The sequence below is a fragment of the Rousettus aegyptiacus genome, unplaced genomic scaffold (genome assembly GCF_014176215.1).
Source record: "Rousettus aegyptiacus isolate mRouAeg1 unplaced genomic scaffold, mRouAeg1.p scaffold_m13_p_1, whole genome shotgun sequence".
NCBI lineage: Eukaryota > Metazoa > Chordata > Mammalia > Chiroptera > Pteropodidae > Rousettus > Rousettus aegyptiacus.
Window position 1 is genome coordinate 93,790,308 of NW_023416284.1, and position 17,518 is coordinate 93,807,825.

General features: G+C 38.6%; 1 protein-coding gene across 4 annotated transcripts in view; it reads left to right on the forward strand.

Moving 5' to 3' along the window:
• MAPK14 (mitogen-activated protein kinase 14) overlaps window positions 1–17,205 on the forward strand; it is a 67,919-nt gene extending 50,714 nt beyond the window's left edge. For 2 of the 4 annotated variants that reach the window (XM_016120218.2, XM_016120216.2), the window contains 4 exons: window positions 3,550–3,629; window positions 10,091–10,169; window positions 13,630–13,803; window positions 14,781–17,205. In XM_016120218.2, coding sequence (XP_015975704.1) covers window positions 3,550–3,629; window positions 10,091–10,169; window positions 13,630–13,803; window positions 14,781–14,848 — 401 coding nt within the window. In that variant the 3' untranslated portion in view covers window positions 14,849–17,205. Of the gene's footprint in view, window positions 1–3,549; window positions 3,630–7,607; window positions 7,688–10,090; window positions 10,170–13,629; window positions 13,804–14,780 lie in introns of those variants that run through there. The other 2 variants (XM_016120217.2, XM_016120219.2) reach the window with 2 other exon arrangements.
• The last annotated feature ends 313 nt before the right edge of the window (window positions 17,206–17,518 follow it).

Consider the following 17,518-nt stretch of genomic DNA (forward strand, 5'->3'; position numbering starts at 1 on the left):
AGTGTTGTGGCTTTACCCCGTATGGATTTTTTTTTTTTTTTTAATTGAAAACTGCTACTTAAAAGCAGCTGAGACTCAAAAGTAGTCTCAGGTAGGTCCTGCAACTGGTCCTTATATTCATCTTCAACTCTTCAACCTGTGGAGGTTTTCTAGAAATTGCCTAGAATATTTAGAAATGACTAGAGTATTCCTTCTTTTTTTCCCTCTAGTCACCACATTTCCCTTAGTTTCTTTTCCTCACCTATTCATTCTAGCTTCCTTTTACTTTTGTTACAAGGGTCCTGCTCTAAAAAGTAATCTTAGGCCTGAGTTGCTTTAGGAAGAATCAAGAGATACATTATTTAAATTTTGACATTGTGATCATTATAATTAAAACATTTTTAACTAATGGTAAAAATAACACCTATCTAGGTAAAAAGGATTAAACTTCTTATGAAGGATGGCTTGCTGTGGAAATAACTAATTGTCATAATGTCGTAAATTTTGCTTTGCTCTGCTTATATAGCTACTTAAAGCTCCTTCTGGCCTTAACTGCCTGGACAAATTGTAGTGGCCTTACAGTAGCTGGTACTATTGGAAGACTGTATTTCGATGGATTGCCAACTCTTGGAGAATTTATGGTGATGTCTTCTGAGGTTTGATGCTTTAACTTCTTTCATGCAAGTGCTTTTAGCTATTAAGTAGATTTTTATTTGGCATTGTGTGTTTACTAATCGCCTAAGTATTGGCTGCCGTGCTCTATCACTTGTCTTTTCCATGGCCCTTACACACTCATGGTACAATATATGTATACTCTTCATGGTGTAAACACTTCAGATGGAGTGTTTGAGAACTTGTTAAGCCCAACATTAAATGATGCAGTTTTTCTTTTTTGTATATAGACTTTCCAGAGTATGGTGGTTCTAGATTTTGAAGCCAAGGCAAAGAGGTGGAGCTGAGTAGAAAAGCATATTATAGAAAGTTTTGTCAAGTTAATCGATCTTTACTAAGCTACTTTTTGAGAGGTGCCAGGGTTGAGATGGTTGGTATCTGTCCTCCAAACCAGAATGATCATACTGGAAAGTTAGTTACAGGCGTTAATTGAACAAATGTCCATTCTCTGATCATAAAACAAGATAGAGTGATTTAAAAAAAAAATAGAGGTGTAAATAAGTTACTGAGAAGAAGCAGGGATTGATTCAAACTCAAGATAATCAGGAAGACTTTATGGCAGAGTTCTTATGCAAGCAGGACTTTCAAGAGTAAATAAGAGAAAAGGCTTGATAGGAGGGGAGAATGGAGAGTCTTCCTGTTTATGACTTCTTCTGTCTTCCTCAGAAGGAGTATAAAACTTGACTCTCATTTTCAGTAGTCAGAGTCTCTTAAACAAGAGTACCAATCTCAACATTAGTTTTGATGCATATATTGTAAAACTACCTGTTTGAGAGTTGAGGTAGTCTAGTTGGTTTTTTTGTTTGTTTGTTTTTGTTTTTTATGTACAATATACTTTATCTTGTGGAACAGCTGGCCAGTTAAATTTATTCCTGAAGAATGTGAGGGAATTTGTAAATTGAATTATTTTAAATGAGCATAAGAGATCTTGTGCTAAATTCTCTTGTAATATAATTATGTGATTTTAGAGCAAGATGGTATCCATCCTCCTCTGTGCTCTAACCCCATTAACATATGCTTTAAAATTTTTTTCTCATGCATACCTTGAACTATGAAATCAGTATTGCAAATTTAACCTCCAGAACACATTGATTTTTGTCATTCGCAGATGACAAAATTCTCTATTAATTCAGAAATAACTTGTGAGAGTGGACTTGTTTTTCATTTATCCTTGTTTTCAACCCAGGTTGTTTGGATCTAGGACAGGGTTCGACAAACCTTTTCCTAAAGGGCCAGATAGTAAATATTTTGGGCATTGGGGACCATATGGTTTCTGTTGTAACTACTCATTTCTGCTATGTAGGGTATAAGCAGTTATAGACAATACATAAACAAATGGGCATGGCTGTATTCCAATAAAACTTTATTTTCAAAACAGGCAGCAGGTTGGGGTTTGCTGACTTCTGCCTAGAATTTTCTTTCACTTAAGCCAATTTGATATCTGGGCAAGAAGAAAAAAAAGAACAGGGCAAGATGCCAGGGGTATTATTGCATAAGTAATTCCTGTAATTTAGGCAACTCTGGCTTACAGAGGCCATTATTTTTAAGTTACACCGTATTGCCTTTATATGTATAATCATAAGAAATATTTTCTTCCATCCTCCTTTCCATCCTACTCTACCTTTTCCTCAAATATTTTGAGTGCCCACCATATACTAGATGCTAGGCTAAGCCCTGGGAAGAAGTGGTGAACACACAGTGGCCTCCGCCCTCAGAGAGCTACAGATCAGTAGAAGTGACAGACAATAAGCAGAGTATTTATAGATTGTGATAAGCAGTATGATGTTTTCAAGCATTGAACTGAGATAGAGAGTAATGGAAGTGGGGAGCTTCTTTATTTAGAGCATCCGGAGAAGCGGGAGAAGTTTAAGCTCAGACTTGAAATTGAGAAGGATCAAAATGTGCAAACACCTGATAGGTTTCTTGACAGGCATCAGAAGGTAGTCATGCCCATCGAATGTCAGTATAGACATGGATTAACTATTTGAATTTTCACAGACATTATTGAAAGCTATTTTATAAGATTTTTTTTCTCTCTTTAACGTCCTTCTTAGACAAGACTAAAAGCAACAAGAACAAATGGAAGTTTTTGTCTTCTTGTTAATACATGCCTATACATTCTGAGTATACATGGAAGAGTTGGCTACTAGAATAAAGATTTGGGCATTGTGGCCTATTATTTAGAGACTTTGGGATATAGGAGGTTTGTTAATGTATTTATAAGGTTGAAACCTCATGTGTCCTGCTTTATGATGGCGCTCCCAAAGATCATACATAAACCATGAAGGAGTAGGGCCCTCTGCTGGCTATCACTCAGTTCTTCTCTGCCTATAGAGGGAGAGGTTTTCTCTGGGACATGCTCAAGTGGTCAGGCTCTGGGATCTTCACTGGCCCCTATCATATTACAGGTTCCTCGGTTAAGCCTCAGGGTAATAATTTAGAGGTAGGCTTGTACATTCCTGGCTCCTATGCTCTGCTGCTTTTTTCTTATCTGTAGCACTCTGCTTACCACTGCTATTTGCTTAACTGGCTCCTGATGCTTTGGTGGAAGGTGAGGTAGGTATGGACTGAGTGAAGCTCTTGTGTTTCCCTTTGCTGTCTTTGGCAGCTAGAGGTGCTTCACTATGCTAATAGGGAATGTTGACAGATGCACAACAATGAATATAAATTGGATATGTGTGTAGTATCATTTTGAATCTGTACAGGAGGAGCATGTTCTACTTGAAGTGACCATCCTGCAGAAGCCTTGCCTAGATGAATTCACCATTTTGGCTTGGTTTGGGGTTTTTAATTTTCGTTATTGGGGTACTTTATTTGTTTGTTTTTATTTTGTTTTATTTGTTGTTTGTTTTTCATTTTTATTTTGTCCCAACATTTTCCTTTATAGTCCACCATTAGATATTGATCAGTTGAAGCTCATTTTAAGACTCGTTGGAACCCCAGGGGCTGAGCTTTTGAAGAAAATCTCCTCAGAGTCTGTGAGTTGATGCTTTGATTGTAACTATCTGCCCTGTTGGGAGCCTCTGTCACTTGCCTTCCATCAATCTGTACTTTGACCTGGATGTGTTTGTAAGCACATGTGCCCTTTGTGTGCTGACTTCCAGGATGAGGGGTGTGTGTGTGTGTGTGTGTGTGTGTGTGTTGTGCACACATGCACACACACTCTCCTGGTCACATGCATGAGTGTATTTTGTTTTCGCTCTATCTGGGTATGTACTTAGATTATGGAAGCTTGCACTGGGCAGTAGTATCCCAGTAAATGAAATATGGGAGATTCTCATTCATTCCAGGAGATTAATGGAAAATTTATATCTCCATTTTCTAGCCCTGACTTCATCTTTCTTAGAAGTTTCATGTATATTCAAGAGTTCTTTTAACTTTTTGGTTAGTGTTTGTTCTCAGAGCATGAGCTTCACTGTGTATTAGTGTCATCACTGGAAGAATGAAATGTACATTGTCTGCACATTATTGCCCTTTTCCGGAAGTTACTTGCTTTGTATTGTTTTAGAATTGCAACTTGCACGTCCTGTGTAAAATGTCTGTTCCTGACAGGGGCACATCTCTACCCAGTCTCCAAACCATCAGAGGTCATATCCTACTCCTGATACCTCGGATCCACAGGAGTAGTATTGTAAATCCTTCTTCCCACAGCCTGCCTTTGTAATTACAAATTCGAATAAACTGAGAAAAAGCTTTGGTGCTAATGCTTTCCTGCCTTTACTCAGGCATTTATTAGCGAAGCCAGGGGAATGTGACTTTGGCTATAATTTCTTGCTGTTGGTCATTTTGGGGGGCAGGAGAGGTGAGAGAAATCATGAAAGCTCAGCCTTTCTCCCTTTTCCCCTCTGTCTGCTGCCAGGCAGTTGGATAAAAGGAAAAAAGAGCTGTGAAGCCTTCCTGGATTCTCCTCATAGCATTTCTAACTGAAGGGGTCCCTTTGCCCAATTGAGAAGACTGCCGGGTAGCTTAAGGCAGGCTTGAGCAGGTGAGTTTGAACTGTTCATCATCTCCCTGTCAAAATAAAGCATATTGTCATCTGGTATTTGTCTGGTACATTCATTAAAAGGACCACAAAGCCCAAAATATTTATGAATTTCCACTCTGATGGATGTAAGAGAATGTGCCAGCCCTATTTTATTTTGTTTTATTTACTTATGTAAGATGATGAAGCAAAAGCACAGAAAGGCTGTGACTTGCCTGAGTCATGCACTGAGTCGCTTGGCAGAGCTGAGCATAGATCCCAGATGTTCTGATAACATGATCTAAACTTTAATCTCATGTGATTGCACCCTGTTTAGAAAGTCATTGTCAGAGTTATTGACCACAGGAGTGTTTTCTTTTACCTTATGAGACAGTAGCTATGTTGGAGTGAATCAAAGAAGTTATGAAAAAATGCTTAGGGAGGATAGTGCTTTTTTGTTTTAAATGCATTTGCTTAGAAAGATTGGCTAGTAGAGAGGACATGAGAGCTCTTGGGGTTGAGAGGAGTTGGTTTTATTAATGAATAGTGCTAATGAGAGACTAAGATAACAAATTTATTCCCTGTCTATAAGCTCTTTTCCAGTCCCCTCTCCCATTCCCAACCACCTGCCCTATAGTTGTGCTATTCACAAGAATTTCTTGAAGAAAAAATATAAATAGTATTAGATATAAACATATGTAAATATATAAATATAAATAAGTAGTAAAATAGTATTTATCACTAATCTGTCATTTATTTTTTTTAAGAAACACCACCAGATGTCTGCCCTGATATTGAGATGCCTTTATGTGAAATAAGGCACATTATATATTACAAAACTCTAATATAAAGTTGGGCATAATAAAATTGTGTACCAGAATACAGAACTTACTCAAATAATGTTGTACTGAGGATAGGAATAAGAAAGTTTTTTTTTTTTCAACCTACATAGTTATGGTGAGTGGATAAAAGTGGTATAAATGTTCAAAAAGGCAGACAAGATTAATTCGATGTTAGTGGTACTACCCAAGTACCAGTTTACCTTAAAAGCACATGATGTATGGAACACATGATATGTAAATAGCAAAGCCAGGTGAGTAAAGTTGTTTAAAGATTTTAAAAATTAAAAGAAAAATTTATTATTGAAGGAATGTAATAAACAGAAAGGCAATGGCTATTTTTGTTATTCCTGAAAAGTAGTGAGAAGTAGCGATGCTATCACTTCTATGGAAATTCAGTCAGTAAATAGTAGGACAATCTGAGTAAGAGAAGGCAATAATCGATGTGCTGATTAAGAACAAACAAGTCAGAGTGTGCCAGGAGGAAGGGGATAGATGGTCATGACGGATGGCTAAGGAGATACAGATTTTTTTTTTTGGTTGGTGACCCAGTACTTATAGTAATCAGTGAAAGAACAAAAAATCCTATTAAGAAAGCAAAAGCCGTTTCACTGACTCTTGCATTTTTCTCTAGAAATTTTTCTTCCTAACCTTCTGACAAGGAGTTGATGATAACCTATTTGATTAAAGGAGACAAAAACAGAAAATGTACAGGCCAAGTATTGTTCACAGGAAGGAAGAAAAAGGTGGCAGGATTTTAACATTTTAAAACCTACTGGTATTCTACTATTGCTGGTTTACTCACTGTGACCCCCTTTTGTTATTTGTCTGGGCATCCAAAGTACTGTTTGTTATGTAATTTGTTTAGAGGTAAATCTAAACTTTGTTGTGAGAATGTTAAAAGAACTTCCTACCACCTTTAGAATATTCTGGCCTCTATCTCTGGGCTTAGGGAGCACAAAAAGCAAGGTGGAACAACATATGGCTCTGGCTCTTTTCGAATGGCCAGCTTTAAACATGTATTTGTAGCAATCCGACCGCCGGGGAATTTGAGTTCGGAGAATGAGCTAACGTGGAAAAATTACTGAGGGAAGCCACAAAGAAGTGAAATCACTTGACCAGGGTGCTTATTAAAGATGATGCTGCAGCTGAAGTGGGGCATTGATAGTTAACAAGAAGACAAATATAAAATGTTTTTCATGGAATCGTGTTGAGGATTTTTAAAATCCCATCACTTCTACTTTAATGGGAACACATGATAAACAGTTCAGTATTTTGAAGGAGGGAGAGTTGTGTTAAAATTGATAGGACAGCTAAAATAGAGAAGTTTGGAGCACAGCTTACATGTGCCTGTATATATGGAAGGCCTCATAGTTCTGCCTTTGTCAAGTAATTGCAGAGTATTTTGCAAACTTCATTCTAGCTATTTGTTAGGTGAAGTCAGCCTGGTCACCTGTTAAAGAGACTTGTGGGAAAAATTGTGGCATGCTGTAATACTGTCAACAGCCTGTGACTTGTATTTTGTCTCTTTGCCATTAGCTTCTAACCTTCCTCCACCTCCCCTTTTCTTCACTTACCTGTGTGTTTGTGGCATGTATTTTAAATGTTCCACTACTAATGTCTTTGAAACTTGGCTTTGCACACCCACCTATGTCTTACATTTGGAGGGGTGGTGCCTTGGAGAATCACCAGAACCTGTGCCACAAAAATTTAACCTCTTCCTTGATTGGATGTATTGGATATATTGTTTTGTCCAAAGACGAGGCAAAATTATCTGAATCATATCCATTCACCCCACAAGCAAATAGGTTTTGGCCATCAGTACTTGAAAACAGTTCTCTGGCTGGCATCCTGGATCAAGGGGCAGTCTCTTTCCAGGGAGCCTAAAATATCGAATGTTAAAGATGAGGCTGAAACCAAAGAATATTTTCCTTATCTGCATGGCCAGTCACTGGCTACATTCCTGATAACTCTCATGCATTTACAGAAGCATGCTTTAACATACAGCCTTGGGCTCAGGCCTGGGTGGGTGGGTGGGATGGATGGGGTATAGGTTTTCTGTTTGTTTGGGGGTGGCTTTTGGCCTTTTTAAAACTTGAGTTAAAAGTTATTTTTTGCACTGTATGTTTAACAATGCCCTTGACTAGGCATCTAAGATATTAACCAGCTTCAGCAGATTATGCGTCTGACGGGGACACCCCCTGCTTATCTCATTAACAGGATGCCAAGCCATGAGGTGAGAACAAATAGACTGTACAGGGATATGTAATCTAAAAGGCCACATTCTCATTTTATTGCCACTGTAAAACCAACACAGTTTTTAATGTCACTGAATGCTTGCATGTGTCTCAAGGGCTACTAAGGTAATGACTACCTATGTGCTATTGCAAGGTGTTGACATTTGGGATAAAATGTCATCCAATCCTGTGGATTGAGGACATAATTTATAGGCTTGTACATAGAAAATGATGTTACTTTTATATTTGGGTTTTATGAATTTAGTGCTCAAGAGGCTGTTGTGTGTTTTTCTGGGTTCTGTGTCTGCAGGAAGGGTGTGCTGCCCTCTGATGACTTTCGGCTTGAGGTCTGGTTAACCGAAAGCTGTTGGCATGCTTTCCTATTCGTCAATTTTTTTAAATGACAAAAAGAGGAGTCTTTATTTAAAAAAACAAATATCCAACAGTAATAAGTACTACAATTAAAAGAACATATACAAATAATATAGAATAAATATGAACACATACATAGGGTTAGGTGCCATTTTTACCAGTTCTTAACTGCTTAATCTAACTCTAATTTTATCACCTGAAATGATTTGAGCACTTTATTCTAATGTGCTCTCAATCTGTGGGGGAACTGGGCTAGCATCACGGAGGCGCTTCCCAGCAGCTTTGTTTCTACCTCAGATCTATTCAAGTAGTCTTTTTATTTATATTTATTTATCTTATTAGAGGGATGACTGTTCACTGCATGAGACAGGTCTCTCTCTACTTCTGTTTTCCCTTCACCCTTTTGTCTACATGCTCAAGTAGGAAGAGGATTATAGCCATGTAGATATTCAATTCCTAGAATTTTCTTTATACATCAGAAAGATCCTCAACTGCTTTTCAAGGCGGATCTCTCTTGCCTGCTGCACACATAATGACTGAGAAGGTGAAGTTGCCCAGGCAACCAGAACTTTTTCTAAACTTATATGTGGGGTGTGTGTGTGTGTGTGTGTGGTATATGTGTTTATGTTCGCACACACATGCATACCTTTACTGTTGAGTTATATTAAAACAGGAATTTTAAGGTGATGGCTAAGATAGATTCAAAGAAGTTTTATCTCAACTACTCAGATCAACTGATAGTGGGATTTAGTCACCGAAACAGGGAAGGTCATAGACATAATTTAATACCTAACATCTTAAGCACACATTTATGAGTTACATTTGTATTTATTTGCTTATTCTCAAGACCAGTTTTTGTCTTTGCCTTAATTAGAGCTATCGGTTCCTAAAAGAATTTGACACCTTAAGTTCCTTAGAATGAAGTTCAGAAATTGGGAAGCTGAAACATCCTTAGGAAATGAGAGCAGACTTTCCTTTCTAAAGGCAACAGCGATAGCAGCTAATGTTTATTGAGCTCTCACCCTGAACCAAGTACTGTGCTAAGGAAGTACTGGTTGTTTATCTGTAATCCTCACTTCAGCATTATTAATCCGTTTTTACAGATGAGGAACTCAAGACTTAAAGAGAATAAGTAACTTGCCCAAAGTGATAAAGTCAAGATTCAAACTCAAGCCCGTCCCACCCCAGGGACCAAACTTAGAACAACTATATTGGTAATATAAATGTTGTTTGTGTCAGAATTTTATTTGAAGCTCTTTCATGAGTTTTATCTTGCTTGAGTATCACAATAACCATATGATATAGGCAAGCCAAATACTAACGTCTAATATTAATATTTTGCAGATGAGATTACTGATATGTTGCTTGAGACTGGCCTAAGAAGATGTAGCTTATAAGTGATAGGGGAAGTATTTCTGCCTAGGCCATGCAATTTATAATCCACTGTTCTTTAAATCTCTTCTTAAGTTGGTTTAGTATTTTTAAAAAGTATTCAAGCCTCTTAGAACAATAAACTAAGTTTATGTTTACTTTCTTGTTATCAAGATTACTTTGTTAGCAAGGCTTAATATTGATATCCTTTTGATGTACTAAGAACACATATTGAGATCAATACTGTCAAAAGACAGCCAGTCCTAGACTTTCTTTAGGAATATCAATTCTTATGCCAATTTTAGCTTTTTAGGAAGACTGTCTCAGGAAGGGCTACTTCTCAGATATCTTGGCCTCATTTTTTAAACTTTCGATCCTATGATCAGATAGCTAATGAAAGGAAACTTAATTGGTTAGCATTCTCATTCACTTGAAATACAACTATGAGATACAGCAAGAATATAAATAAAGGTGGTGATCATAAATAAGAAGTTAGGATGGCAGTAAGAGAGAAATACTTAATGCATATCAAAGAGAGTCATAACCATTGGAGCCAGAAGACTTTGTCAGTTAACGCTTGTCCCTCGACAGTACCAAGACTCTTCGAGAGCAGTGACATTATTGAACCAAGCCATTTTGAAAACTCTTTGTTTTTACAGGCAAGAAACTATATTCAGTCTTTGACCCAGATGCCGAAGATGAACTTTGCAAATGTATTTATTGGTGCCAATCCCTTGGGTAAGTTGACCGTATCCTCATCTCCTGGATATTAAATTGGTTATGACATAAATTAGGGATTTGAAAGCCTGTGACTTGTTCACAACTGCTGTTTTATGATGTCCCAAGCTGAGGGTAAGAACAACTGAATCACAAATGGGTGTTTTGAGGACCTACCCAAGAGCTCTCTGCAGTGTTCCCTGCCCTGCTTGTAGCTTCCTAATGTTATAGGCCCTGTCATCCTCAGCAGAGACTTAACCATTCTCTCTTTGTGGAGCAAGTTTGCCACCTCAGACTTTAAGGAATAGTGCCATATTCCTTCCTGCCACCATCACTTTTGGATCCTTGGCAAAGGGACATGTCAAGGCAGCTGCAAGATATTTACTACTTTGGCTAAAAAAGAGTTGATTTATTCCTTAAAGCTGGGGGCTGATGTGTGCTTCAGTTGGCCCCTTTAAAGCGGCATTGCCTGAGGCTGTAATTCCTTGACTTGAGAGTACAGTGCATAGTGCTATTTAACAGTGGACACAGAAAAATCAGAGCAGGGCCTCCCTGTGACAGGGAAGGAAGCGATGCTATGATAATAGTATAATCAACCTTCTCACTTTTCTGAAGATTGTATTATAGTGGGTCATCTCTCTGCTCAAGGGTCCCAGCAGCTGTGCTTCAGGTTTATTTTTCTCCTATTAAGGGCTGACAGCCAGGAGAACTCTTCAGAAGCTGGAGTGAAGGCTAAGTGGTTTTACTTTTCTAAGTACTCCATCCATAATGATTGTTGACGGTGATTTCAGTGCCACTGTGACAATTCTTATAATATCAGAGATGTTCGTGCTCTTTGAAATGTCGGGTGGTTATGGATGAGTCTATGGCAGCCTTGGAGATGGAGAGTTTGTCAGATCTCAGCTGGGTCACTCTCACAACCAGAAATGAATCCACACACTCATCAGGGGTATACAGAATTCTACCAGGGTTGGTTTAGGTTTGCATCTGCCCTGGTGTGTTCTCATTGTCTTTGTATAATTTATTTGAGCTGCATTATTTAGTTCAAGGATCTGTGAGAAGCTCCCTTTGAGTCATAAGTATTCCAATATTGAATTTGGGAAATGTTGATGTCTGTGGGGTAGCTTTCTTGTTCTGAATTTTTTTTTTCCCATTATTTCAGCTTGTTTTAGACGTGGCAGGACTTACTGTTTAACTTCCTATTAGCCAACTCAGATTTGTTCATTCATTTTTCTGGGGAAGAGGGGGAATTTTGTGTCCCAGCAGCTTATTTAGGTCACATCCATGCTAATAGGTGTCCTCTTCACTGGAATCATGACATTTATATGTTCAAAGTAACTAGATACCACTTAGCAATACAAGCTGCAAGTGAATTGAATGGAGGCTTTGGGCCATCTGGTGCTCAGCACCACAGTTCTCACCTCACTGCTAAAGTGATATCATATAAAGAGTGTCTTCTTGCAGACTTCTGAAAACATGGTGTTACTGACCACAAACTTGTACCCAGCATATTAACTGAGTGGGAATACACCAATAATGTAAACATTGACATCTGTTTTGTCTGTCACTAACTTTGTGTTTCACCATTATCTCAAAACATGAATTAAAACTTAGATTGCCCTTTGATGTAGTGTTTGTATTTGTGTATGTCAGGATCTTAGAAGAATCTTTCTTACCCCAACCTTCCTCCTTATCAAAGTACTGGTTATAAGGACATGGTACTTTTTACCCAAGGGTGGCAAAGACTTACCCATATGACTCAAACAACAGCTGATAAGTTTTATTTTTTCCGAGAAGAGAATAATGCATTGTATGTCTAGATAGTTCTCCTCATGCTTTAAAATGTAAACTTATGAACTCGAATTGACACATAAATATCAACCGTGTTTCTATATCCCTTTGAAAACCACATTTCTCCTTTGTATTACTCTGGAATTCAAGCTGCAGGACAGGAGTCATTTACAACCTCCAGTGTACACAGCAGTAGATCTCTTTAGGGAACTGTCTTCCCCTTCACTCCATGTCCCTGCCTCTTTCCACATTTAAGGAACCACTGGCAATTTGCAAAGCCTCAAAAGCCTTGTTTCAACCTGTGGTCCTGGCTATGTATCCCACCGTCATTCCGAAACTCAAAACATCTTCATTGGAAAGAGTTAGAAAAATCACCATTCGTGACCTCTAATGAAATACTTGCTGTGAAGGAAAATCAGTGGATGATAAAAGCCTTAAGTAAAAGGAACTGGTGATATTCATGTGGTGCCAAAGTATCCCACTAATTAGTTGTTTAGGGCAAAAAATCCAGTGATCATATTTAGCATCATTAATAACAGGACAAACTGCCTTAATGCACTGTCGAGTACATAAAATCACCTATGAAATATTCTTGCCAAAAATGTTTAACCCAATTGTTATCAAATTTTTAGATCTAACATGGTTTTCAAGAAATACAAGGGGTAAAGGAATACAAGGATGTAGGGTACACGATAGCAGAGAGAAGCAATCAGACAAATCCCTAATGATGGGTACACTCAAGACAACTGGATGGTCTTTGAGGTCAGAGTTAGGAAGAAATAGGAGTTAGAAGTGGGGGAGTATTCTGGATACAGAGAGACTAAAAAACCCAATCAAATGCAATGTATGGCTCTTCTTTGGATTCTGATTTGAATAGACTAGGGTGTAAAAGACAACTTTGGAACAATTGGAGAAATTTTAACTTGAACCGTTTTTGGGATGATATTTGGGAATTATTTATTTGTCGGATACAACAGTTTATGATTGTATAGGAAGATGCTGAAATTTTTAGGGGTAAGTATCGTGTCTATAATTTTATTTTTAAATGGTTCAGTAAAAAATACATGTACATATAGATAAAGAAATATAAAATGTTATTTGTTGGACATAGGTGGTGGGTACATGAGTATTCACTGTATTGTTTTATATATTGAAATTTTTCATAGTGAAAAATTTAAATGTAAAACACCATTTTATCCAGATACCATGTCTCTCCCCCGTACATCCATGTGGAACCCTCAATTTGTCCATTGTTTGAAGTCCCGTTTGATAAATATTTATTTTCCTAATGTTAGTAAATCAACAGTGAAGGGGGACAGAAGAATTGAAAAATCCAAAACTGGCCCTGCTTACCTCTTAAAGGCTTTCGTTTTGACACAGTTTGACAACAGTGGTAACAGTTGGACATGGACATTCTACAAAAGCTCATTCAAACAGAATCTCAGTTACTTTTAAAAATTCTTCAGTATTGTATTCTTAAAAAATACAAAAGTCATCCATACACACACACACACGCACGCGCGCACACAAAGGAGAAAAGAAAAGTGGTACTATATTCTAGAGCAGACGCTTTGGAAGAGAATTCTTTGTTTAGGTTTGAAGGGTCAAAACTGTATGTTTGCTTAATAAGGCATAATTTTTTGGTAACATGTTAAAAACTCTTCTTTCTTCCAATCCGTGGTACTGATAGCTGTCGACTTGCTGGAGAAGATGCTTGTTTTGGACTCAGATAAGAGAATCACTGCAGCCCAGGCCCTTGCACATGCCTACTTCGCCCAGTATCATGATCCTGATGACGAACCAGTGGCTGATCCTTACGATCAATCCTTTGAAAGCAGGGACCTCCTTATAGATGAATGGAAAAGTAAGTCATAAAGGCAGGATTAAAATCTGGCTTGAAGACTTAGATTTTCAAATCTTTCCTAGGTGAACCACTAATCAAAAGCTGTGGGAGAAATAAAATTTCTGGCTGTAACTAACTCGTTAAAACTTGTAATTCAGGTCTCTATAGCAGAATGTATATATTCCTCTGATGGAACCTTGTACATGATGACACTTTCTGGACCTTTAAGATGCTTCTGTCTGGTATGACTTTGTGGACAGCCCCTCACATCTGCATAGGTCTTCGAGGTTCTCAGAGTCTTTGCATTTACATCTCTCTGAGCTAAATAGAGAATAAGGTGTTTTTTCAGTTTTACAATTGGTAGACCCTAGGAGAAAGTTTATATCATATCTGTTACCTTAGACCTAGTTAGGGACACAGCCAGAAATGGAACCTATGTCTTCCATGTCCAATCTCATATTCTTTTCATAAAACACAAATTCAGAACTCCAGTTATTTTCCAAAAGCCAGGATTATCTATCTGTTGCTGTAGCTGGCAGGAGTACTTTGTTATTCTTGAGCACCTTCTCCAGAGAGCTTTACAGAGGAGGCACTGAGTGACGAAAGAAACTAAAAAATATTTTTCCCCTCGGATATTTACTTTTATTGGTATACAGTATGTGTGCAATATTAACTGTACACATGCAGTTGTCATTGTGTTAATAATGTAAATCATAATTTTGAATAGATCGACATGTTAACTTTTTTAAAATTTGCTACTTAAGTCAATAAAGCTGCTTTTTTAAGGAAACAGAAAAAATGGTTCTTTCATACATATCTTTGAACTTTTGTGTAATCACATGATCCATTAGGATCTCACACACAAGCAATGAAGGAGCCCATCAAACCACTAGCCTCGACAGGGAGGAAGAAGAATCTTGAGCTTAGAAATTATAGCGCTTGCTAGCAAAGAGAATAGTCCAAACTCTCACATCCTACTTTTCCTTCCCAATTGCTAGGCCTGACCTACGATGAAGTCATCAGCTTTGTGCCACCACCCCTTGACCAAGAAGAGATGGAATCCTGAGCACCTGCTTTCTTTTCTGTTGATCCCACTTCACTGTGAGGGGAAGGCCTTTTCACAGGAACTCTCCAAATATCATTCAAGTGCCTCTTGTTGCAAAGATTTCCTTCATGGTGGAAGAGGGGTGTGTTTGTGTGTGTGTGTGTGTGTGCACACATGTGTGCACACATGTGTTAGTGTATGTGCGTGTCTGTCTTTGTGGAAGGGTAAGAGAGTATGAGCAAACTGTGATCACAGTGACATTACTTTGGAGTTACAGATGCTCCGTGGCAGCCTCTGGTGGCTCTTCTTTGTGAGTCAGCTCAGGCAGGCACGAACTGCCATCTCGTTAGGGTTTATTAAATGCAAAGTAAAAAATATTAAACGTCCCAGATCCCAGTCATGCTTTTACCATTTTGGCCTCTCCTGTGGCCTCACCTTAACTATGGTGGGTATACTTGACCACATCCCGCAGTGGCACAGAGAGAAGGCTCACACCTTCCGGCCGCTTCACATCTGAAGCCGTCCCTCAGCGATGCGTACAGCCAAAAAGGACCAACTGGCTTCTGTGCACTAGTCTAAGATTAACCTGCTTAGTATGATTCTCGGAACTCAGCAGGTGTATCTGAAACTGTAATATGTTTGTGCCTTAAAAGGAGAGAAGAAAGTGTAGATAGTTAAGAGAGTGCAGCAGATGAAGTTCTGAGCCAGGCAAGTAGGTTGTTGGACGGCCTCTCGTGAACCAGAGAGCCTTCAGAGGCACCATGTGTGCATGTGCGAGCATGCGTATATGTGCTTCTCTCTCTCTCCCTCACCCCCTGCCCCCAGGTGGTGTTGCCATTTCTCTGCTTACCCCCACTTTCAGTACAGAGGTTTCTTGAGTATTGGCCCTAGTAACCAGAAGTTGGTTCTTGCTGTCAGTGTACTTCCTGTGTGCTCTTTCTTTCTGGCAGAGTGACGATGTGTTTTGCACGTCTTGCTATTTGAGCATGCACAGCTGCTTGTCCTGGTTGTTTTTTTTTTTTTTTTTTTTTTTTTTTTTTTTTTGTTGGGGGACGCCCTGGTGCCAAGCAAGTCTGCCAGTGAAGACTTCTTGGACAGTTCAGAACCCATGTCACCTTGGCTGATGCTATGGGCAAGTGACATCATCTTTTCAGCCCCCAGTTCTATTTTGCATTGAACACAATTGAAACTCCAGGTGCTTTTGATGTGAAAATTATGAAGGAATGGATGGATGTATAGCATTTTCATTATTGCCATCTGGTTTTCAACTAACTGTTTTTGGGAAGCCATCGCAGGAAAGATCAGAGCTTTTCCCAGGAATATCTTAGACTTTGGAAGACAAGTTGTTCTCTTCGCTCCCAATAACCAATGCTAAGAAGTGCTGAAAATCAGAGAGAAAAATCAAAGCTCATGAGGCCAGAAACTCCTTTTGCTATCGCTGTTTAAATATGGTTATTTAAAAAAAAAGTAATAAGGTGTCTCTCTACCCTTCTTTGGAAAAGGGTCTTCTTGGCAGCTTAACATTGACTTCTTGGTCTTGGTTTAGGGAGGAATAAATTTTGTTTCAGAATTTTGTATATTGCAGGAATCCTTTGAGAATGTGATTCCTTTTGACGGGGAGAAAGGGCAAATTATTTTACTATTTTGTATTTTCAACTTTATAAAGATGAAATATCCTCAGGGGTGGAGAAGAGTTTTCGTAATTTTCTGAATTTCAGGCATCTTGTGCTACATAAGGGCCCATATATTTAAATCTTTTGTGAAATAAGAAAGTGTAAAGCCACTTCCAGTGTCGGCCGTGTGACAAAATCATGTATCTGGGCCAAGGTGTTTCCATTTCTCTGTCAACAGTGCAGTGATCTGTGCACTCCGGAGGAACAGGGTAGGACTCCCAAGTCAACTGGAGCAAGAAGGAAGGAGGCAGGCTGATGGTGATCACACCTCACCTGGGATTCTCCCCCTTTTTAAAGGAAAATGAATGCAAAGGCCTCATCTCCTTGATAAGCAGTTCAAATCCTCACAATCCACAGAAAGATGAATTTTATCAGCCATGTTTGGTTGTAAATGCTAGCGTGATTTCCTCCAGAAATACTGCTCTGAATATTTTTTCATAAAGGTCTTTGCAATTGTGACCGTATATGTATTGGGAAGCTGAATGCTCCAGGGAGCCTGGACTCAGCGGGGGCCTGTGGAAGAGCTCCTTGGTCTCTGAGCATAATGCTCCCATCTCCTGATTTCTCTGAACAGAAAACGAAAGAGAGAATGAGGGAAACGGCTATTTTATTTGTATTCATGAACTTGGCTGTAATCAATTATGCCATATAGGATGTCATACAATACCACTGGTTAAATAAAATAAAGCCTATTTTTCAAATTTAGTGAGTTTCTCAATTTTATTATTTTTTTTCTCTTGATTGTATTAAATGTACAATATGACTTTATATCAAAGTTCTTTCAACTGTGACCCAGCATATGCTTCTGACAGATCTTAATATGACTCCTGAAATTTAGAAAACATTCATAGAGCTCCTCAGTTGTACACTTAATGGTGAAGCAGATCTGAGTCTTTGTTGTGAATGGGTAAAGTGAAGAGCAAATAAAGGTATAACATGATGAGCTTGGTGTTACTACACTTGGGTGTCAGAGTGACCTAGGACGGGGGTCAGCAAACTGTGACCAAGGGCTAAATCC